The sequence below is a fragment of the Macrobrachium rosenbergii genome, chromosome 27, assembly GCF_040412425.1.
Source record: "Macrobrachium rosenbergii isolate ZJJX-2024 chromosome 27, ASM4041242v1, whole genome shotgun sequence".
Lineage (NCBI taxonomy): Eukaryota > Metazoa > Arthropoda > Malacostraca > Decapoda > Palaemonidae > Macrobrachium > Macrobrachium rosenbergii.
In genome coordinates, this window is record NC_089767.1 from 5,196,961 (window position 1) to 5,221,718 (window position 24,758).

General features: G+C 38.3%; 2 protein-coding genes across 3 annotated transcripts in view; one reads left to right on the plus strand and one right to left on the minus strand.

The window, feature by feature from the left end:
• bchs (WD repeat and FYVE domain containing 3 bchs) overlaps positions 1–24,758 on the minus strand; it is a 388,664-nt gene that overhangs the window by 243,043 nt on the left and 120,863 nt on the right. The gene's annotated exons all lie outside the window — the stretch shown is intronic.
• LOC136853366 (putative leucine-rich repeat-containing protein DDB_G0290503) lies at positions 1,694–24,752 on the plus strand. 2 transcript variants are annotated; one of them, XM_067128772.1, is made up of 4 exons: positions 1,694–1,773; positions 12,513–12,595; positions 12,796–13,020; positions 21,738–24,752. In XM_067128772.1, exons 2-4 carry the CDS (start codon positions 12,535–12,537, stop codon positions 23,687–23,689), a joined length of 2,238 nt encoding a protein of 745 aa, XP_066984873.1. In that variant the 5' UTR covers positions 1,694–1,773; positions 12,513–12,534; the 3' UTR covers positions 23,690–24,752. The 2 variants fall into 2 exon arrangements, with proteins under 2 accessions (XP_066984873.1, XP_066984874.1); XM_067128773.1 differs by lacking the exon at positions 12,796–13,020 and having other exon boundaries at positions 1,705–1,773.

Here is a 24,758-nt window from a genome sequence, read left to right on the forward strand (position 1 = left end):
GATGAGGCAAAAAGACCATGGTACTAAGTATTTCATGTGACGTCCGACAACGAATACGATGAGATGATTATTTTCAACAATTTGCTCCAACGTTTCGTAAATCATATTTGCATCTCGGATTTCTACCAAAAAAAAAAAAAAAAACATATATTGTAAAATCTGACACAAAATAAAAAAAAATGGCTTAAAAGCCACACTACACAGAGACAAGTAAAACACTAAACAAAAATGCAGTACTTAAGACAGTGAAAGAAGGAGTTGGAGTGGTTGGACAGCAAAATGAAGAGATCTAGAAAATAAAGGAGATGAAGCACGAGGTTCTGAAGGTGGAAATGAACCTCCCCCGGCTGACCTATGGAGAACTAGTCTAAGAGGTTGGAGAACAAGACTGAACAAAGGAAGCAGGAATAGAGGTAAAGTTGAAAGGCTAAAAAGTGGGTACAACTTGGGGCCATAGGGACTCAATAAACCCCCTTTAGCAATGGCTACAGTGCACCACGTGAGGTGCACTGACGGTGCTAACCCTTACGGGGTTGTACAGAGACCTTGGAGGAATAATGGGACAGAGACTTGCCCAAATAAAAGAATACGGAACGCAAGCTGCTTACTATATTGGACACATGATGATATGAATGTTTTCAAAAGTGCAGGAAATTTCTGGAGACAATGAAAAGAATTAGCAAACAAGAGAAATCTCTTCGAATGCCTGGCTCACTTGACAGACAAACTAACGCAAGGGTATCAAGAATATCTCAAATAAACCACTTTGCTTTTTCTTTACTTTAACGAAGACACATTTAGCCACATAAAACAAGAAAATGTACGCCAGAATCAACACCAGAGGATGCAAGAAAATAACGGGATAGAAAAGAAGAGTGTGATGATACATATCGCCTTCTGATGTAAGTAGGACAGTCAGTTTTGCCGCCATAGACACACATACATTGTCATTTCATAACTCTTAGGACGTACACTGCGGTGAAAGATGTACTGAAATGATATGAGTATCGTCTCTGTTGATTGTCAAGAGGCTACATGTCCACACTTACTGGGGGACATAGATTATATATCCAGCATTAATCTGAGAGAAGAAATGCACGCGAGACTGTAGGCACTACTAAAGGTTCTTTGCAACGTCCCTTCGGCCCCTTGCTGCAACCCACGCCATTCCTTCCACCGTACCTCCGTTCATATTCTCTTCCTTTCATCTTACTCTCCACACCCTCTCCTAATAATTGATTCACAGTGCAACTGCTTTGAGGTTTTCCTCCTGTTACACCTTTTAAACTTTTCTACTTTCAATTTCCCTTTCAGCAATGAATGACCTTATCATAGGCCCCAGCGCTTGGCCTCTGGCCTTAATTCTATATTCTGTTCTACAGTACAGAGAACGCTCTTGACTTGACCGTTCAGGATGCCAAAACAGTGGGTTGATCACACTGAATCTGCTTATCAGACTTTCAACGAGGAGCGAGTGGACAGCTGTGGACGATGCCCAAATAAAGCTCTCCAGGTTTCTATCTTACTTACTTTGTGGGGACCCCCAGTGACATGTGTTCTGGCCACTAGGTTGGACGAGGCATTTAGATTTATCAGCCAGCTAATCTCATGGAGATCCCACTGCTTGAAACGTTTCCGGTCCGTAGTGGGCGGGCCAAAGGCCACGACCCTCTAAAAGTCCCCTACTGCTCAAGAACTTGCTTGGTGAGGGATCAGTTGAGTGCTGAGGACAGCAGAGGAAGGACGCAGTCGCACCATCTAGCTCAAGAGAAGGTTAGGAACTCCACCTTTGTCTCACAACCTGTTAATCTCGTCTCCCTTTCTCTACATTCATTTTTGGTTTCTTTCACAAGTTAAATTAACATGACCAGCCAGCGTGAGTAGCGCTTGGATCTGATCTCAAAACTCGTGTCATATTCGTACTCATATCATTAGTCATTCGGTATCCATCCATACACACACACGCACATATACAGTATATATATATATAATATAATATTTATATAATATATATATATATATATATATATATATATATATATATATATATATAATATGGTACTGGTACCCTAATCTTTTAAATGAATAAAAAAGTTTAACCAGACCACTGAGCTGACTATCAGCTCTCAAAGGGCCGAAGGATTTGAATGAAATGACAGGTCTAGGCCAGAAGCCTAGCACTGGGACCAAATAGGTCACTCGGTATGGTGATGATTGAATGAAAATGAGATTGAAAGGTGCACAAAGGCACACGCTCTCATACTGGTACACACACACGCACAATAAATACATTTATATTCATATTTCCAGATACACTCACTAAAAACGTATATTGAATTTAAAATAAATTAAGTAAAATTTGAAAATTTAAGTTTTAAAATTCATTAGGTTTTCGTATTTTTATGATTTACTTTTTATATTTTATCAATTAAATCACAGCTCCTCATGAACATTAAAATGGGCATTATTGAAAATGGTGAAGATTCTGATAAAATTTCTTTTATTGATCTATTTCCAAAATTTTATAATCGCCGCAGGTTTTATTTTGGACAATCACACAGTGCATGCTTAACTGTTATCAACAATTTGCAATCTGGGCATTTGGGAGGAGGGCCACATGGACTGTTCAGTAAGTGTCCATGTGTCAAACGAGTATGGCCTATTCGAAGACGAGTCAGAATTACTTGTGTGTGTGTCTCTCTCTCTCTGGTATGACGAACTCCATTTTTCAACAATGGATTTGATCTGTTTTAATTGATTATTTTCAGGTTGTTCATTCCATATATTTTGCCATTTACTTACAATGATTGTTTTTATATATCTTATATAGTCACTCCTAGGGATGTTTACATTTGCTCTTGTCATGTGGACTGCTTCTTTGGCTGCTTTATCAGCCTCTTCATTTCCTTTAATCCCTAATCTTCTTAGGCACGAAGATATATTATTCAGTCGTATTCCACACAGGAAAATGAAAGCTGTTTTTGTTAGGATATGCCCAACAGTTTCGTCCTCCAGGAAAATAAGAATAAAAGTTGAGGAAATGAAAATTACCAAAATATCGAAAGAGGTAATATGTCCATTTGAAACAGCATTACACTAAGTACATATTAACAAACGTATATTATAAGATAATGGATAACATTATCCAGTTTATTCTGACGTCTCGTGACACGTAAAATAAAAGGAACTAATTTACAGAAACCAGGTGACAATCTAAATTTGTCCCTTTGCAATATTTACATGGAAATTTTTGAGACAAAATTCTTACCAAGAATTTTGCCCCGAAAAGTGATATGGTTTAGGTATGTGGATGACATTTTCTGTATCTGGCCAGTTCACGAAAATCTCCAGGAATTTCTCGTTAAGCTACATAATTTAGTCCCTTCTATAAAATTTACCGCAGAGGAAGAAAGAAATTGTAATTTGAATTTTCTTGATGTAACTGTCCAGAGACATGATAGAAATTTCACCTTTTCAGTCTTTCGAAAATCAACTAACATTGCCTCTTTTGTTCATTATTATTCCAATCATCATCAAAATGTTAAAGTCTCTGTCTTTTCTGGAATGTTCTCAAGGGCTTTACGTGTTTGATTGATGCTGAGATCAAAACTATTTATGATAGTACTTTAAAACTTGAATACCCAAGGACCTTTGTAGACGTAGCATGGAAAAGAGCCAGGAAAACATTTTATTTAACTAATAACAAAGTTGAATTTAGCAAGCATAATATTCTCAAATTCGTGTATGATGAAAGGTTTTTACAAATTCCTAGAATTTTGAAGCTTTTCAACATAAATGTTTTTTTTCAGTAATTTTAATGTTAAGATTTTAGTAATAAAAAATTCCCCTAAAGATGTTTCTGAGAGCATCTATGAAATTCCTTGTAAAAAGTGTGATATTATGGACAAACTGGAAAATCACTTTCACAACGAATCAAACAACACCAATATTCTGTGAGAACTGGCCAAATATCGAATGCATTATTCGTACATATGAGAGATTTAGGTCATCCTATTAACTGGAGTGAAGCAAGATCTTTAGTCCCGTGCAACGGCACAGTTAAAAGGAATATCACTGAATCTTGTTTTATCAAGTCAAATAATGAAAGTGTTCTAACTTTAAGTCTTGGTTTGTTTAAACTTGATGCCTTCATAATTAAAAAAGTTGTTGATAAATATAAGCAAAATTAATACTTAGTTTTATACATGTTTCTGCAATTTGAATGGGTAAGATTCCGTATATCTTACGGTTAAGTATATGGCTTTAGTTTGTGACCGCGTGATCCTGGATTACCCCTTTGTTTATTACCCCTTGGCAATGAACCATCTGGTATTCAAGGTTATGCATGTTTTTGGATTTTGTAAGCTTAAACTTCCGTATCTCTTGTAGTTTGGTCCATGGTTTTAGTTTGTGGCTGCTTGATCCCGGATTATCCTGGATTATCTTTCTGTTTATTGCCTTTTGACAACTGACCATCTGGTATTTCTTGTTCTTTTTGTTTACTTTGCAACCTTCATATTTGTCTCATGTTTGTGCCCAGACGATGCGCTAATGACTGTGAAAGCACTTGGTGCTGAACTTCTGCCTGTCATTTTCCTGTGGGATTCGCTCATACACCGAAGTCACGTATATCCGCTGTGATTTTTTAAGTGTATATATATACATATATATATATATATATATATATATATATATATAATATATATATATATATATATATATATATATATATATATATATACTGTATATGCTAAAAAATCACAGTAGATGCACGTGACTTCAGTGTATAAAATCCACAGAAAATGACAGGCAGAAGTTCAGTAGTACCAAGCGCTTTCACGTTTATCGACGCATCGTCGGGGCACAAATGAGGCACAAATGTGAAGAAGGTTACAAAGTAGACAAATAGAACAAGAAATACCAGATGGTCAATTGTCAAAGGGTAATAAACAGAAAGTTAATCCAGGATAATCCGGGATCGAGCTGTCACAAACTGAACCTAAGACCAAACAAAATGACATACTAAAGTTTAGGCTTACAAAATCCAAAAACATGTATAACCTTGAATACCAGATGGTTAATTGCCAGGGGTTAAAAAGAAAAGGTTAATCCACGGCAAATCCGGGATCACGCGGTCACAAACTAATCCAAATATATACTTAACCATAAGGAAAACGGAATATTACCCATTCAAATTGCAGTAACGTATAAAAATCAATATCAATTTTGCTTATATTTATCAACAACTTTTTTTTAATTATTAAAGCATCAAGTTTAAATAAACCAAGACTTAAATTTAGAACACTTTCATTATTTGAATTAATAAAACAAGATTCGATGATATTCCTTTAAACTGTGTCATTGCACGGGACTAAAGGTCTTGCTTTACTCCAGTTAATAGGATGATCTAAATCTCTCATATGTACAAATAATGCATTCGATATTTGGCCAGTTCTCACAGAATATTGGTGTTGTTTGATTCTTTGTGAAAGTGGTTTTCCAGTTTGTCCATAATATATTTTATCACATTTTTTACAAGGAATTTCATAGATGCAGCCAGAAACATCTCTAGGAGAACTTTTTTATCACTAAACTCTTAACATTAAAATTACTGAAAACAACATTTATGTTGAAAAGCTTTAAAATTCTAGGAATTTGTAAAAACCTTTCGTCATACGGTAATTTGAGAATATTATGCTTACTGAATTCAAGTTTGTTATTAGTTAAATAAAACGTTTTATTGGCTCTTTTCCATGCTACATCTACAAAGGTCCTTGGGTATTTAAGTTTCAAAGCAATATCATAAATAGTTTTGATCTCAGCATCAATGAACTGCGGGCTACAAACACGTAAAGCCCTTAAGAACATTCCAGAAAAAAACAGAGAATTTAACATTCTGATGGTGATTGGAATAATAATGAACAAAAGAGGCAATGTTAGTTGATTTTCGAAAGACTGAAAAGGTGAAATTTCTATCATGTCTATGGACAGTTACATCAAGAAAATTCAAACTACAATTTCTTTCTTCCTCTACAGTAAATTTTATAGAAGGGACTAAATTATTTAGCTTAACGAGAAATTCCTGGAGATTTTCGTGAACTGGCCAGATACAAAAATGTCATCTACATACCTAAACCATATAACTTTTTCAGGGGCAAAATTCTTGGTAAGAATTTTGTCTCAAAAAATTCCATGTAAATATTGCTAAGGACAGGAGATAAGGGATTACCCATAGCCATACCAAACTTTGGTACAAAAAATTCCCCATTGAAACCAAATTTTTTATACATATGAATAGGGTTCGTCTTCTGAATAATAATAATAATAATAATAATAATAATAATAATAATAATAATATTAAAAACGATGGCTGTATTATGCGAATTTATCTTAAACAGTATCTTTTCTGTTTTCCTTATAATTCGCTTTTCGGGCTCAGCGACGTTGGTCAGCAACTGGCTGATATTCACATTGGAAAAAGGACAGTGTGGACTGCGGAAAGTCTTTTATTGAAATATCAATCAGAAACCCGTGGAATCCTTCCTCGTCTGGATTCAGGTTCTACTTCAGGTACCGTCGACATGTTTCGACCATCCCGTTGGTCATCCTCTGGACGTGGTTGAAAAGATCTGAAGAAACAAGGCGCTTGGGTCGGTATTTATGGGGAGGGGGTCTTGATAGGTGATGAATTATGATTGGCTGCCCGGGCAGATCATCTCAGGCAGAGCTTTCTCTTCCATGTTGACGTTTGGGGCTCATCTTGTGTGCGAGCAAGGAGCTGCTAAAAATTCCTGAACGTTGAACAGAGCCGTTTTCTCTAAGTTTCTCAACTAAACAATTCACAGTACAATGTAAAAATAACAATGTGGTCACTCTCTATCAAAAATCCTAACAACACCAGTATAAATCATAAAACAGAGTGATATTTTGTTTTGTTCCTGTGTCTCTGGGCACCAATTTCATTTGTCACAGTGCTCCAAGTACCCGGTTATTACACTTACCAATCATAGAATTGAAAACTTAGCTCACAACAGCCAGATACCTGAACTGTCATAACAAAAAAAAAATACAAGTGGTTGCTTGAAAAGCTTATCAACAATGTGAAGTATCAAAATATTTAAACCAGAAATATCTTAAAATAAAAGGGCATCACTGTATTACTGAACAACTGTAACTGTCTCCTTGACTAGAGTTATTTCAGCAAAAGTGAGGGAACAAAACTTCAGCACACTGTTTTATTTACAGTAAATTCCTACCACTGGTGATTAATAAATGAAACACTATTGTAAAAACTTTCAAGTACAAAAATTTATTTCAAAATCAAAATTAATAAATCAAAATTCACAAACTTACTTTCAAGAAAAATTACTATTACTTGGAAACAAAATTTGCAATCTTAATTCTTAAATCAAATTATGAAACAAAATTAAATTACCAAAATGTTGATATGTGAAATCAAATTAAATAAGCATCTTGAAAAACCTAAGAGATTGTAAACACACAAAATATGTAAAGTGTTAAATACAAAAGAATTAAACAAATACTTCAAAAGGCACTAACAACACAATTATACAAAACATGAAAATTAAGTGTAAATGTTATACTGACTGCTCTACTAATCACTTATTTAAACACTTCAAATTATATTATGCACCTCAAATTTTACCCTTCAAATCATATTATACCATGGTATGAATATTAATTACAATATCTGTCAAATACAGTACTGGAAGTTACACACTTTCACAATTCCTAACGAGGCGCCATCACCGATATATACATACACTGCTACAAAGCTAAATGTAAGATCTTACAAACTAAAATGGAGTGACCAACAATTAAGTACTTTACATTATCTGAGAGAGAGAGAGAAATTTCTTTTTAAATCTACACGGCACAGTTCTTATCCTCTCATTGAAAAATGATTTCTGTATACGGTTACAAGCAAGTCCTCATAAATCATTCTAGCAAAACAGGATGAAGTCATCTAAATTGCTTTGGGACCAAGACCCACAGAATATTCTAAATTGTTTTTGGATCAGGACACAAAGAATATTCTGTCATGTAAAACGTTTTGGGACACATCCAGAATTTATATGAAGCAATTACCACAAGGTTTTGTGCAATACTTCCTTAAACCCACATGGTTTTCTCTCTGTGTAAGACAAAAGATGGTGCGACACTGCGCTATCATTCCCTCCTCGTATGGAACAAAATTTGGTCTAGTTGACTAATCTCCTATGAGTGCCTAGCATCACGATAAAAAAAAAAGCATATGATCAACATGTTTAATAAAAAAAAGACGAAGACCAAAATCTCAATTGTTGATGTTACTTGTCACTCAAACTCAAAACAGAGTGATCCCATGACCAAACAGACACGAGGCGCAAACTCTCTTTCCCTCTACTACGTTATCGAAAAGATTAATATCTGTGAGATCTGACATTACAAAGACATTTTTACACAATTATTACTAATCTACATATTACACTACACAATATCTCTTGTGTATAAAAAAAAGTCATACCACAATTACAAAGCATATTATAACATTCTGGAAAAATTATACTTTATACAGATTGCAAGAGAATATCATAAAAAAAAAGAAAAAAAAAATATATATATATATATTTATATATGAGAGAGAGAGAGAGAGAGAGAGAGAGAGAGAGAGAGAGATAAGAAATTAGTCTTATGAAATAAACATTGAGAACAGAACAGCGAGAGGATAATAGAGACACAAAATAAGACGTGAGAAGTCTTATCAGGATTTCCCAACTCTTGCAGTAACATCCTGTGGATTTTGCTGAAAGCTGGACTTCCATATTTGGTTGGGAGAGGCCCCTTTTGATTTTGAAGACAAACACACGTCTTTAAAATCGAAAGGGGCCTGTCCCAACCAAATATGGAAGTCCAGCTTTCAGCAAAATCCAGGATGTTACTGCAAGAGTTGGGAAATCCTGATAAGACTTCACACGTCTTATTTTGTCTCTATTATCCTCTCACTGTTCTGTTCTCAATGTTTATTTCATAAGACTAATTTCTTATCTATCTATCTCTCTCTCTCTCATATATATATATATATATATATATATATATATATATATATATATATATATATATATATATATATATATATATATATATATATATATATATATATATATATATTTTTTTTTTTTTTTTTCATGATATTCTCTTGTAATCTGTATAAAGTATAATTTTTCCAGAATGTTATGATATGCTTTGTAATTGCTGTATGATTTTTTTTATACACAAGAGATATTGTGTAGTGTAATCTGTAGATCAGTAATAATTGTGTAAAATGTCTTTGTAATGTCAGATCTCACAGATATTAATCTTTTAGATAACGTAATAGAGGGGAAGAGAGTTTGCGCCTCATGCATCTGTTTGGTCTTGGGATCACTCTGTTTTGAGTTTGAGTCACAAGTAACGTCAACAATTGAGATTTTGGTCTTCGTCTGTTTATTAAACAGGTTGATCATACGCTTTTTTTTTTTTTATCGTGATGCTAGGCACTCACAGGAGATCAGTCAACTAGACCAAATTTTGTTCCATACGAGAAGGAGGGAATGATAACGCAGTGTCGCACCATCTTTTGTCTTACACAGAGAGAAAACCATGTGGGTTTAAGGAAGTATTGCACACAACTGCTTGGTAATTGCGTCATATAAATTCTGGAACTGTCCCAAAACGTTTTACATGACAGAATATTCTTTGTGTCCTGGTCCAAAAACAATTTAGAATATTCTGTGGGTCTTGGTCCCAAAGCAATTTAGATGACTTCATCTTATTTTTTTAGAATGATTAATGGGGACTTGCTTGTAAATGGATACAGAGATAATAATTTTTTAATGAGGGGCTAAGAACCGTGTGGGTAGATTTAAAAAAAGAAATTCTCTCTCCCTCTCTCAGATAACATAAAGTAATTAACTATTGGTCACTCTATTTTAGTTTGTGAGATCTTACATTTAGCTTTGTAGCAGTGTACACTATGTATATATCGGTGACAGCGCCTCATTAGGAATTGTGAAAGTGTGTAATGGCCAGTATTGCATTTAACAGATATTGTAATTAAAATTCATACCATGGTATAATGTGATTTGAAGGGTAAAGTTTGAGGTGTATAACATAATTTGAAGTGTTTAAATAAGTGATTAGTAGACCAGTCAGTATAACATTTACACTTAATTTTCATGTTTTGCATAATTGTGTTCTTAGTGTCTTTTGAAGCATTTGTTTAATTCTTTTTGAATTTAACACTTTTACATATTTTGTGTGTTTACAATCTCTTAGATTTTTCAAGATGTTTATTTAATTTGATTTCACATATCAACATTTTGTAATTTAATTTTGTTTCATACTTTGATTTAAGAATTAAGATTGTGAATTTTGTTTCCAAGTAACAGTAACAGTAATTTTTCTTTAAAGTAAGTTTGTGAATTTTGATTTATTAATTTTGAATTTAAAATAAATTCTTGTACTTGAAAGTTTTTACAATAGTGTTTCATTTATTGACCACCAGTGGTAGGAATTTACTGTAAATAAAAGTGTGCTAAAGTTTTGATCCTTCAGTTCTGCTGAAATGACTCTAATCAAGGAGACAGTTACAGTTGTTCAGTAATAGTGTGACACCCTTTTACTTTAATATGTTTCTTGTTTAAATATTTTGATACTTCACATTGTTGATAAGCTTTTCAAGGGATCACTCGTATTTTTTATTTTTTATTTTTTTTTTGTTATGAGAGTTCAGGTATCTGGCTGTAGTGAGCTAAGTTTTGAATTCTTTGACTGGTAAATGTAATAACCAGGTACTTGGAACACTGTGACAAATGAAATTGGTGCCCAGAGACACAGGAACAAAAAATATCACTCTGGTTTATGATTTATACTGGTGGTGTTAGGGATTTTTGATAGGAAAGTGACCACACTGTTATTTTTGCACTGTACTGTCAATTGTTTAGTTGAGTAACTTAGAGAAAATGGCCCTGTTCAATGTTCAGGATTTTTTAGCAAGCAGCTCCAACCTGACTAAAGCACAATGGCTTGCTTTAGTCTTAGCCTGTGGAGGTGAAATGTTTGGTAGTATGATGAAGGCACAAGTGAAGTGTATTGCAATCCAAGCATTGATGGACTCTATTAAAATAGAAGAGTTAGGAGAGGCACAAGAATTACTGAATGTAGCTGAGGCAGATTTTATAAATAAGCAAGAGCAAAAGAAAGAAAAAGTGGCTTCAGGTATGGGATGGCCAGAAGATAAATGGTCAGTCTTGTTACAGAGTGTTCTCACACGTAAAGGAAGAAGGGCCCATTTAGCCTTATCAGCTGACCAGTGTAAAGATTACAAGGTACTCAAACACAATGTGCTACAAGTTTACCATATGACCCCTGAGTACTATAATGAAAGGTTCAGAGCTTTAAGAAAGGATGACAAGATGACTTTCTTGGATTACGCCTACAAAGTGAAAAGGTGTTTGAAACGATGGTTGGAGGCTGCTAAAGTTAAATCTATGGATGAGCTTGAGGAGTTAATTGCGTTGGGGCAACTTCTTAGAGGAATTCCTGAACACTTAAGAGCCTATTTGAGAGAGAGAGAGAGAGAGAGAGAGAGAGAGAGAGAGAGAGAGAGAGAGAGAGAGAGAGAGGTTAGGAAACTTGACAAAGTTGCTACACTGAGTGATGATTGTAACATTATCAGTAGCAAAAGGAACTATAATATCAAGTATAATAATGATAGGAATCAACAATGCACAGGTATAAGGTCTCATCAAAATTACAGGAACAAATTTAATGGGAATTTCACAGAAGCATTATACGCTGCACAGAAACCTCGATTACCCAGAAGAAACTTCAGCGCATTTTTTACTTGTTTCAGTTTTATGCCGGTTGGTTTCTGCGCCTGTTAGAACAAAATAATGCCCTCACATTTATAGTGCCTATTTTCTCTCTCTCTCTCTCTCTCTCTCTCTCTCTCTCAGCACAACAGCATTCATTGCGAAGTCATTCCCAACCCTTTTCTCTTCTCAGGCCCTCCCTTCTCGCCTTTGCAAGATGGCGCGGTTTTTAGTTGTAGAGTATTTTTCTCCCGACAGCCACACAGCATCCAGAAGAGCAACACATTCTACATAAATCCACTCTGCACGGATTAGAAATAACCGAGTTACTCGGCACAGCGATTGCTTCGTGTTCCGAAAGCTTGTTTCATCCTTCTCTTTGGCGAGACGCGTCGGCTTCTTGGTTTAGACTCAGGAGCCTTTTCTCGTCTGTTTTCCCGTCCTCTCTCTCTCTCTCTCTCTCTCTCTCTCTTCTTCAGATGCATCTTAGATAAAATAAGTTTTGACCTCATGGTCGCTAGTTTGATCCTCACCTTGGTTGGGACGAATAAGTGATGACGAATTCCTCTCTCCACCCGTTTATCTTATTAGATATAATTGCGTGCGCAAGTCTAGCCAAGTGAACCTATTCATTTTTCCATTCATTTTTACTTCTAGTTTTCTTCGCAAGGCATTCGGGATGGGTGGGTGCCATCAAGTGATCCTTGTCGCCTCCCTTTTGCTTGCAGCTTCAATCCAAGGTAAGACAATTATATGTATCTTATACACTTTTCAGTCACCATTATTAGCAGTTCGTGAAAAAAAATGGTTAATACAATTGTGTGTATTTTATAAGCTTTTCAGTCACCGTTTGGTTAGCTAGTTCGTGGGAAAAAATGCACACGCTCTCTGTTCACGTCCTCTCCTGTGCTAAAAATAAGCAATTTCCCTTTTTTGACAGCTGTTCAAGGGTTAGATTTACTACACAGCTTTCCAAGTACTGCTTTCCCACAAGTGGAAGGCTCTCCGAATACGCTCGCGCCTCCGGAATGGAGTCAAGAAAAGGCCTTCTTTTCCAACGGCATTCTATGGAATATCAACCAGGAGACTTCAGATGACTCTTCCAGCTCCAGTGTTATCCCAAGAAATGTCCACTGCAAGAAAGAAGGGTTGAACCCTGTCCCAGGTACGGAAAGCTTGAAGTGCTCTGCAATTAAATTTAGGTAATTTAAAGCTTACTGCCAGTTTCAATGTTAATCAAGTCCATGAAGAGCCTGGTATGACAGGAAGGGAGCAAAAAATTATCATTGTTAAATTTTTTTTTTTTATTTGGGGGATGAAAAGCCTCTCTATAGCAATTTCTCTTCGTCTTACATTCTAACCAACTCTACTGGAGAGGGCTAGAAATAAGTTCAATACAAGTGATACTCGACAATACTGTGATAACATACAATCAATCAGGTTTCCCGTTATTGCGCTGCATTGAGACCTTAACCAAAATGAGCTTAAGGTTTTCAAAATGGCTTTTCAAAACCATAAGTTTTCATGCGTACGCAGCTGTATCATAATTACCAAAACCTTTAAGAAAGTACGTTAATATTTCTATTCTTCTTCTGCTACATTTTTATTTTCCTGAATGAAACAGACTGAACGGATTTTGCGGGAATTATTTCGCAAAAAAACTATGAATTAATTCCCACTATGACTTCGGTCCGTAAAAATATAAGGCAAAGATAATTTCCCACCAGAATGAATGGATGACTATGAATCACTGGTTGAATGTATGAATGAATCTACGTATGAACCCGGCCGCACTTTCCAGAGATGTAACCGAGTACCAGGACCTTTCCCTGGAAAAAAGCAGGACGCCATATCTTGAACACTAACCATAGAATTTTCTTGAAAATAATCTCATTATGTTCCCACGCCCAAATTCCTTTAACAGTTCTAATTTAACCTAACCTGACCCAACCTAACCTAACCTAACCCAAGCTAACCTAACCTAACTTGACCCAACCTAACCTAACCTAGGGGCATGACAAAAGAACCGGGGCTGGTGCAATACTAGCATACAACTCAGGAGGTCATTCAGCACCACCATGGCAATGTCATTAAAAAATTATCATTAAACTCTCACACTGATAGTCATATAATAAGGTCAGTAACTTCTGCATAGCAGTCATATAATCACACATTTAAAATATGAATTAATTAGAAATAAATTATTTGAATTTTATTAACAAAAACTTTTAAACATTTTTTAAACACCCTTTTATTAAAATGCACTAAAAAGTAAAAAATAATTTTTTGAGACACACCAGGATTTTCTTACAATTACTCATGTCCACAAAAATAGGGGCATGGGTGGCAAACATGGAAGGAAATGCTGCAAGAAAAAAAAAATATTTTTTAATTCTTGTGTCATTTCCTTTCACGTCTGGCATCCACGCTTTTATTTTTGTAGACGCGATTAATTTTTTTTAAATGTTTATGTTTTTTTACCTTATACTTTTTAGCTTTGACAGAAATTGTAACCGATTTATGATTGTAGCTAACAAAATTGAACGTGCTATCCTGTTGAGCCAAAGAAGGTCTGAAAAATCCATAGAGTTATTAACTCATTCTACTGAGTCAAAGAAGGTATGGAAAATCTGAAGAGTTTCATACAAATCCTGAGATACTGGGAGAGGTCACTGTAGGGTCACTAGAGGTCACTGATGACCTACTGATCACATAAGGTTGTATTGTCACCGGGATTGAGTAACCAGGCAAAATTTCAAGTCCATTGGACGAAGGGAACAGGTAAAAAATTGAGTTACAAATTTTGACCCAAACACACGCAGAAGTCAAGTTAAATAAAAGCATGTAAAAATGCCGATCTCTTTTAAAAAGGCTGTAGGGGACTCGAGCAAAACCCCTTTCACCCAAAACCTCAGCAAGAGATTTCAGGTGAAGGTCATATTTTCCCTGCAGCTCAATAATTCACTGGGGCCAACGCACCACAATGTGCTCGTTGGAAGCCTAACTTGTCACAAGGAACACACAATGAAGCACTGCTATCATCATGTAGAATAGTTTTGGGCAAGGTTGGTAAGTTCAATCCTCAGCTGAGTTTGAACAACTCCAACATTCATGCTGCTATGAAAATTGTAATCTAAAGTGCTTCTTTCCCCTCCTGTCTGCTTCCTCTTTACCATGCATTCCTACCTGAGAGGGAACCCAGAATAAATGAACAGTTTTGTGGTAACAAGAAATGCAAAAGAACCACTCAAAGCTTTTGGGCTAAATGGTGGAAACTATTATATACTTTTAAAGAATCTTTTACACTCTTAGTCACAGTATATGAAAAAGCATTTTCCTTTACCACTTAAAAAGAGTTCCAGAGCAGTATTGTAGTGGTTTTATTTCTATCCCTTCTGAAGACTGACAAAGCACTGGAGATATTGAGAGTTCTGCCATTGGACTGTGGAAGCCACATGTGCGCTGGCACTTGAAGGAAATGAAAAGTACATGCCAAAAAATATAACCACAGTAAGTAATGGCATGGAAAGCCCAGATGGGTGTGGAGAAGCTTCATCATGGAATGAGGGTGACCACAACTTTGAAGGAGAGCTGTCAATGTGCAAGTGACCAAACCACCATCTAGGCTGAGGGAAATAGCCAACACCAGATTCTGTGTATGGGTTATTTTAAATTGTGACACTTTAGGCACTTTTTGGTCTATGATTTCACATTGCTCTTTGCTGTGCATGAGGTTCAATACTTTGTTTTGGAGGGCCACTGGCATCAGAGGGTGTGGCTGGCCAGTCCTAGTGTTATTCATTGTTCACCCCATGTTGCCAGGTGGGACATCTTCCCATTGTAGTTTTGCGATGGCCATGCAGTAATCATTTGTTTCATGTTATTGGAACTGTGCATCTGCGAGTTCATCATAATAAAGTCCTGGCTGGACCCAACTGATTTCTATTCTGGATAGTGCATCTGCTACTGTGTTTTTCTTGCCTGGTCTATGACCAAGGTACACGCAAATTCAACAGTTGCTGAGAGCTAACAATGTTCATAGGCAGAGTATGCATCACAGCTTGTAGCGAGGGATGTATGAGTGGCTGATTATCCATCAGGATGGTGAAGAGAGCTCTTTCAAGGCAGTGTCTGAAGGGTCTAGTACCCATGTGGATGGTAAGCTCTCTGTAATGGGTGCTATTAGTTTCTTTCTTCTGGAGTTAGTTTTCTGCTGAAGACACCTAAAGGTTGTGCAGTTCTGTTAATTGACTTTCATTTCCAGCATTCATTGTGACACTACATTCATTGTGAGCATAAGTTTGGCCCAGGAGTTGGGGAATGCCAGAGTGGTTACATTTGTCATGGTTTCCTTGGTAGCTTTGAAGGTGTCCTCTTTGGCAGTTCCCCAGCTGAGAGTTTTATTGTTTCTACTGAGGGCATCATAGTACAGAGCCATGGTTTGCTTGCAATTCCTGGGAGGAACTGATGCTAGCAGTTACCATTCCTGATAAATCATGTAGTTCTTTGATGCAGGTTGGAGTCAGATATTTTCTGATAGCTGACACTGGAGTGTAGGTGTGGACACTAGTTGCCTATATGTCATGACCCAGGAATTTAATGGAGGATGCCACAATGATGCATTTTTTTGGGGGTGTACAACCAGGCCATTATTTTGAAGTAGGGACAGCATCACTCTAGTGTGGGTTTGGTGTCCTTCATTTTATGAGGATATAAAGATGTCATCAACGTAGCAGACACAGATGGGAAGGTTGCTGAGGAAAATTGTCCATTAGTGTTTGGCTCTCAAGTCCAAATGTGGAGTTGATGAATGTGCAGTACTGGAAGTATCCTTCATGAGGCCAAATTAGAAGAAAATTCTTGAGCAGTGTAGGGTGCAAGTGATATCATGTGTGTTTAAAAGTAGGTAATAGGTGGGCTACATCTGTAAACTGAGGCACCTGTAGTCTATGCAGGGACACCAAGAACTGCTGGGTTTTTGAACATGTGAAGTAGGGAGGCCAAGGGGCTGCAGGCCTTCTGGCAAAAGCCCAAGCATTCCATTTCTTTGAAGTCCTTCATTGTGGTGACTAGCTTCTTTGGTGGCAGGCAGTGGAACTTGGATTACTCTCAGAGGCCTGTTGTTTTTATATGGTGGTGGTGTATGCTGTGCTTCATTAATATCCCAGGAGTTTGTTTAAGTGTGAGCTTGAAGAAGTTCTGGAATTCTAGTAGGAGGGTAGCTCTAAGGTGACTACTGAAGAAACAGACGGGAGCTTGGGTCTGGTGGTGGGTGGAGCTGTCTGGGAAGAGGTAAGGCCCAAGAGGCAATGATGGGCAAAGTCCACCAGTAGCCCAAAGTGTCCAAGGAAGTTGGTGCCAAGCAGGGGCATCTGGGCAATGGCAGTGATGAAATCCCATGAAGTGGAGGGTAAGGAGTCTGGTGGCTATATGATGGTATGGGTGTCTTATTGGAGGTATTGAGTTGTAGGTTGGCATCTAGGGGCTTTCAGTGTTTTGAGTTAATGATGCCACCAATACCTGCTGTTCAAATCAAGTAATCATACTACTTTGCTGTCGAGAACCTGACTCGCTGCTATCACAAACCTGACTGTCGCTGTCACTGACACCATGACAGATGTACTCCACATAAAAAGACAAGCACCACTGGGTAAGGAGCACACTCCCACAACAAGGAAACAATCGGCAAACAATTGTCCTAAAACAAACCACCATTCAGCCTTACACTCACCTAGGATCATGCAGTACTGATTAAAGTTATTGTTCTTTTCCCGGGGCATATAAACATTAAGTATTAGGATCTTAGATTCCCCTACTGTCACTTGAAGCCCAAGCAATCTATCACTCCTATAGGTCAATACATTCACCATATTGTCTAATGATTTGTGCCACAGGAAAGAAAGGCCCCCTGTCAGGCAACCGGCTACGATGCAATCTGTAAATTGCATCAATGAGGTCGAGAAAGCTCTGAAGTTTTTGTGCACTGAATTGCACATAGCAAGGTCATGAGGTCAGAGGAGTGTTTCTTGTAATGCAATGATGTCTTTGAAATTTTTCCAAAACATGTTTAGGAGAGGAATGTTTCACTTGAGGCCAAAAATATTCCAAGAGATTATATCTAATGTATCCATGGCAACTCACGAAGATGGGAAATGAACGAGTTGATCATTTGGGTGGATGGGGGGTTGGTCAGCAGGGGTGGGCAATCCCTCGCTGTGGGAAGTTGGCTGGCACTTGTGGTAGAAGGCGAGCCTGCACTTAAACCCCTGTTTGGGGTGTCAGTAAGTTCTCCTGGGGAGGTTGGTCCCAGATTAGGTTATATCTTGAGACTTCTATATTTGGACCGAAATTCTCGCTTTTAAGAACATCCAGGTGTTGAAATAGGCAGGTAATCCTGTATGCCACTTTATGTTTAATTTTGCATGGGAGTTCGTGGGAGATAGAGGGTCGGAGCCAGTGAGAAACTTGACTCTACTGTGGCATCTAGCTTCACTGATGAGTGCAAATTGTGAATTGCAACGTGGCATCTCTTCTCAGCTTTCAGCTGAAGTGATTTATGACTGTTGGGCTTTGGTCCAGCAGGCAATCGAGAGGTTCTTTTCTTTTTTCTACTTGCTTGTGTCTGCCAGCCCACAAAGCCCTCATGCTCATTCTCATCCTCATCTATGATGGGGGGTTTGGGGGGAGAGATAGGGTTGGAAGACTTACGAGGGCTGGTGATCATCACTGAGGACCTATCTTCCACCGGAGGCACTGGGGAAGGAGAGGTGGTTGGGAGTCCATCGGTCGCCTCCGATAGGTCTATAGGTGATGTGGGCGCTTCACCCGAAGGAGAGAAGGCGGTTCCCACTTGGGAGGGTATGGCCACCTCGACTTCTCTCATGCTATTGGGAGGCGAGGATATAATGAAAGGTCTGGTACACACACACACACACACACACACACACTGTCTCTCTCTCTCCCCCACAAGAGTAGACATTATGTAATTTTGGTCAAGCTGACCATTCTGGAAATGTCTTGAACAAATAGATTATGTAAAACTTGAAAGAAAATCATAATTGACATTTTTAAAATAAACTAGTTACTGTATACAGGAATTTCCTCTAGCATCTAGCATCTTGCAACACAGAAAACCGTAGTAAGTGGAACAACGTAAAAGAAAAATAATCCATCAATAATTCACTCTTCAACAGTGACATCTGGGCATTTGGCTGTGAGAGGCTGCTGAACCTGGATTTGGCAGCAAAGTTGGGGAGCTTGCAACCCTTTGCTCTTAATCCATTCACTCACATTCCAGTCTCCCTTCTTCCTCTTTTTGCTCGTATGGCCCTTATCTTTCCTTCTCTATTCTCCTCTGTTCTTTTTTTCTCTCTCTCTTCTTCGAATCACTAAACACACTGGTCCCCTAAATACATCCATTTGCTTGTGATCTCCTTCCCTCTGTTTCTCCCTCTGCTGATGTTCAGTTTAGCAGTGCTCCATTTGCTACTGTTCTACCTATATCGAATCTGCTCATTTTGCTATGGCCACATAAATGAGTCCTCAATACTGGGATCTTTATTCCATTGTGATCCAACTCACTTTTGTATGAATTTGGATAAAAAAAGAAAGTACGTTAAACATACCTATCAATAAAACGAGTTATAACACTACCAAATTATTCTTAGTTAAGGCACAGAAGATCTACCTTCATCTTAACGAAAAGAAGAATACTTTTGTAAAAATAAAAAATAAAAACAAAAGACAAACCACCCAAGTGACGACACGGAACGGTCCTGTATTTTAGAAACAAAATACTGTCAAGAAATAAAAATAATTTCACCTCGTACATTCCAAGGAAGTTTTGTTCATACGCTCCCAAGATAATGATTTAAAAATGGATAGGTAGCAAAACATAAATAATGACTTTACCGTTGTTAGCTCCCTAGTTGGAGAGATTTTTCATTATCAAATAAACAATGGTTACTTTTGCACAAATTACTGTTCTGCACAAAGCTAGCAGGTGCTGATGCATGTGCAATTACCATCAGTAAACTGACTTATCCTTTTAACTACTGGGTTGTTGGGAAAATATGAAATACATATCATTATGAAATTTTTATCACACCATGATTTATATACAATCATGAAGCTACAAACGTCATTTAATATCCAATTCACGCTACTTCGGGAATATCCCCGATGGGGAATATTCACCGAGGGGGAATTTTTTTAAGTGATAAATGGATCGGTACCACCGGGTCTCGATCCCTCAACACAGTAACTTCCAACGATTCCATTCGACAGTCAAACCTCTCTACCATCAAATGGAGTCGTTGGAAGGTACTGTGTTGAGGGATTGAGACCTAGCGGTGCCTCTTGACCGTCGAATGGAGTCGTTAGAATGTACTGTGTCGAGGGATTGAGACCTGGCGGTGCCTCTTGACCGTCGAATGGAGTCGTTGGAAGGTACTGTGTCAAGGGATCGAGACCCATCGGTACCTCTTGACCGTCGAATGGAGTCGCTGGAAGGTACTGTGTCAAGGGATCGAGACCCAGCGGTACCTCTTGACCGGTGAATGGAGTCGTTAGAAGGTACTGTGTCGAGGGATTGAGACCCAGCGGTGCCTCCTAACCGTCGAATGGAGACATTGGAAGGTACTGTGTCAAGGGATCGAGACCCAACGGTACCTCTTTGACCGTCCAATGGAGTCGTTGGAAGGTACTGTGTTAAGGAATCGAGACCCGGCGGTACCTCTTGACCATCGAATGGAGTCGTTGGAAGGTACTGTGTCAAGGGATCGAGACCCAGCGGTGCCTCTTGACCGTCAAATGGAGTCGTTGGAAGGCACTGTGTCAAGGGATTGAGACCCAGCGGTGCCTCTTGACCGTTGAATGGAGTCGTTGGAAGGTACTGTGTCAAGGGATCGAGACCCAACGGTACCTCTTGACCGTCGAATGGAGTCGTTGGAAGGTACTGTGTCGAGGGATTGAGACCCAGCGGTGCCTCTTGACCGTCGAATGGAGTCATTGGAAGGTACTGTGTCAAGGGATCGAGACCCAGCGGTACCTCTTGACCATCAAATGGAGTCGTTGGAAGGTACTGTGTCAAGGGATCGAGACCCGGCGTAACCTCTTGACCATCGAATGGAGTCGTTGGAAGGTACTGTGTCAAGGGATCGAGACCCAGCGGTGCCTCTTGACCGTCGAATGGAATTGTTGGAAGGTACTGTGTCAAGGGATCGAGACCCAGCGGTGCCTCTTGACCGTCGAATGGAGTCGTTGGAAGGTACTGTGTCGAGGGATTGAGACCCAGCGGTACCTCTTGACCGTCGAATGGAGTTGTTGGAAGGTACTGTGTCGAGGGATCGAGACCCGGCAGTATCTCTTGACCGTCGAATGGAGTTGTTGGAAGGCACTTTGTCGAGGGATCGAGACCCGGCGGTACCTCTTGACCGTCGAATAGAGTCATTGGAAGGTACTGTGTCAAGGGATCGAGACCCAGCGGTACCTCTTGACCGTCGAATGGAGTCGTTGGAAGGTACTGTGTCGAGGGATTGAGACCCGGCGGTGCCTCTTGACTGTCGAATGGAGTCGTTGGAAGGTACTGTGTCAAGGGACCGAGACCCGGCGGTACCTCTTGACCATCGAATGGAGTCGTTGGAAGGTACTGTGTCAAGGGATCGAGACCAGGCGGTATCAGCCCATTTATCACTTAAAAAAAAATTCCCCTTTGGTGATGATTCCCCATCAGAGATATTCAAGAAATAGTGTGAACTGGATACTAAACAACATTAGTAGCTTCATGACTATAATATCATTATCTACAAGATCTAATGAATAAAAGTTAGTTGTACTTGACTGTTATGTTAGTGTAAACATTCATGCAACTTCTTTTTTCAGGTTCCTGCAACAAATTTATATACTGCAAAGATTTATCTGATGAAGGGATTGAAGACTGGTATGTCCTACTGTTCACTTGTCCTGAAGGACAAGTATTTGAAGAGTCTTCTAGTAAGTGCATAGATCTTTCCTCGGTGAAATGGCGTCCAGAATGCCATTCTGATGGAGGAGACCATGTCAGTGAGGAAGATCTAATTCACAACAGATTTCTGGATATGGAAGACCTGGCGACAGAAGACACTTTGACCACTTATGATTCCACTAGTGAGAAAAAACATCCAGGCACACTGAAGGATTCCTCAAAGCAAGATGATAAAAACTGTGATGGTGGTGCCAGTGTTGCATGTGGTGTTCCAGGAAAAGATGAACTGAACAAGAATGGCACTGAGATCAGTGCAAATGTCCATCAGGAAATAGGATTACTATCAATGGGCATCAGCAGACAAAACAATGAAAGTGTGAGAGACGACACTTCAGACTTTTCAGGCCAAGACGATGTCCAAGAAAGGAAAAAACGTTCTGCGAACTCTTTGGAAAACAAGGCAAACATAGTTGATAACATAGCTCTGAAGGCTGTGAAAGTATGCAACGATATGAAAAACATCAACAAATATGTTGCCCATGTTAGGTCTACAAAACCTTTAGAATCTACATATAAGGATGACTTCCTCATGGATATTTTAAACACCTACAACCAAAATCTGAAGTCTACAAAGGAGAACACTAAATTCTGGGATATGAAGAAAGGGATTATAGAAGCCATCACAGAGGTTTTCACTTTAACTAGAGAGTTTGGGCCTAAGCTCAAAACTCAGTTCCGCAACATGAAAACCTCTATTGCCACTTTACCAAAGACGGATCAGGACTTTGAAAGTAATGAAATTAATATGAATAAGTTAAAGGAAGAGATAGAAAGTCTGAAAGCTCAAACCAAATCTATTGAAGGCACACCTGCCATGAAAACCATCATTAAATATTTACAACAAGTGCTCGAGCAGAAAAAGTTGGAACTTGACTATCTAATCCAAAACGGGGGAAAGAATGAGATGGAATTTCAGCAACTTACTGAACTTCTCGAATTTGTCTTAAATAGCGCAACTGAAATACAAGAGAAATCAAGCAATGCAGTCAGACTAATGAAGTCATTTCACCAAATTATTAATCAAGACTGCGACAAATTTCGTGTTTCCATTTCCAAAGCGCAAGAGGGCAAAAGAACTACAGAGATGACAAAGAAGGAAACCCAAAAGGAAATAGATAAGCACAAGACCAGAATAAAATCAGCAGAAAGAGAAATTAAACAAAAACAGAACCAGATAAAAGCCGATGAAGAGGAGCTTCAGAAAACCAAGATTTCTGTATTAAAAGAAATACAGGAACTGGATTTAGATGCTGAAACATTTCACAAAATGGTAGTAGCCGGCGGTGTCCTGATGATTGTGCCTTTTGTGGGCTGGATTACAGGAGCCGTTCTTTTAGGGGTAGGGATAGAAGGGAAGAAAGAGGCCCTACGCAAGAAGGCAGAGACTATGACCCGTTTGGAAGATTTGATAAAACACCACAATCATGCTGTTGCCACTTTTAGGAACACCATAAGACTAGAGGAACTAACAATCAACACACTGGGTAGTACGATTAGAACCTCCGAAACCAGATTACTTACTCTGCAGGAAGTCAACCGTATTCTTCACAGCATGGAGAGTAGTGCAAATTCTATTATACCTTTCATCACCGATGCAGCTTCGGTGCTTGCCGCCTTGAAAGATGTGTTCTCATCGGTGGAAGGTGACTTGTTTCAAATGAAACATGACGTCAATGAGGCCCACATCAAAGCAAAGAAGGGAATAGGCAGCTACTTCAGGAATGAATTAGTACAGGAGAAAGTAGAAGGTCCTTGGCAGGATGCAAAGAGTAAAATCACTTCGTTAGGAGATTGTCTTCAAAGAAACTGAATCGTTGCTTAATAAGGATTAAGAAAATTATTACTTAAGGTTCAAGCTCAATAAAGAATATTGGGAAATAAATCTACATGATACATTTTTGTGCAATACAAGATTCCCTTTGTGCAACTTTTCAGTAAATTCAGTACACTGAGCACTGATTTATGTAAAAGATTTTAGTAAAAACATTGACTACCAAGGATGGAGTCATTTAACTTAGCCCTTCTCAGTTTGAAATACTGCATGCTGACACTGCTTTGTTTCTTGGTTTCCTCTATTACTCTCTTATATTTAGACATAATCCAGTCATAACAAGTCTACATATATAGACACTACAAGTGTATGTGTGCATGTATACTTGATTTAATGTGCTGCATAGATTTGCAATGTCAGTTTGGTTTGAAATTTGTTATACTATAGAGTGTAAGGTGAAAATGCTGCTTTTTAGCACTTCCTGTATCTCTGTCACTTTAAAGTGTTCAGCAGCCTGGGGAAAGACTGTTGGCTAGCACTCCTTTGAATATTATCCAAGTCGGATTTCGTGGATAAGAAGCCACAGAAACATCAAATGAGTTTAGTTTACCTTTTCCTGTGATTCCTTTTCTCTTTCGGACTGAGTTCATGTGGATTGTACCTCTCCTTAATCATGAAGTCACTCAGCTTCACTGACGGTTGATCAGTGTACGGAATGGAATCAAGGTCATTAATGACATAGCAAAAAAATCTATAAATAGTACTAGAATGAGTAAAGAATGTTTTGTCTTAATGTTTGTTTACATTACATTAGGTATACGTGGGTGCTTTGATTTTAATCTATGTTATATATGTTAAAGATTAAGAATTTCCCTTTGAAAGTGCAACCTCAGGCTTCTACTTAAGCAAGTGTTATTGCTTCTGCGTGTGGACTAGCGCATTAGCTAGAAGCCCGTGTGTGGTTATATGTCTGGTACTTTTCTTAGTTATCTTTACTCCACTTTCTGTTATTTTAATCCACATTGTTTTCTCTGTTTGTATGAATACTGCCAACTGTCAAAGGAAAGTCTGAGATTGGAGAACAATAAAATAAGCGGCACCATTCCTG

Excerpts from the sequence above, each read along its gene's own strand:
- LOC136853366 (XM_067128772.1), top strand. The coding sequence starts at position 12,535 with ATGGGTGGGTGCCATCAAGTGATCCTTGTCGCCTCCCTTTTGCTTGCA. Across the intron at positions 12,596-12,795 it reads GCTTGCAGCTTCAATCCAAG|CTGTTCAAGGGTTAGATTTA; the intron begins GTAAGACAATTA and ends CTTTTTTGACAG. Across the intron at positions 13,021-21,737 it reads AGGGTTGAACCCTGTCCCAG|GTTCCTGCAACAAATTTATA; the intron begins GTACGGAAAGCT and ends TTCTTTTTTCAG.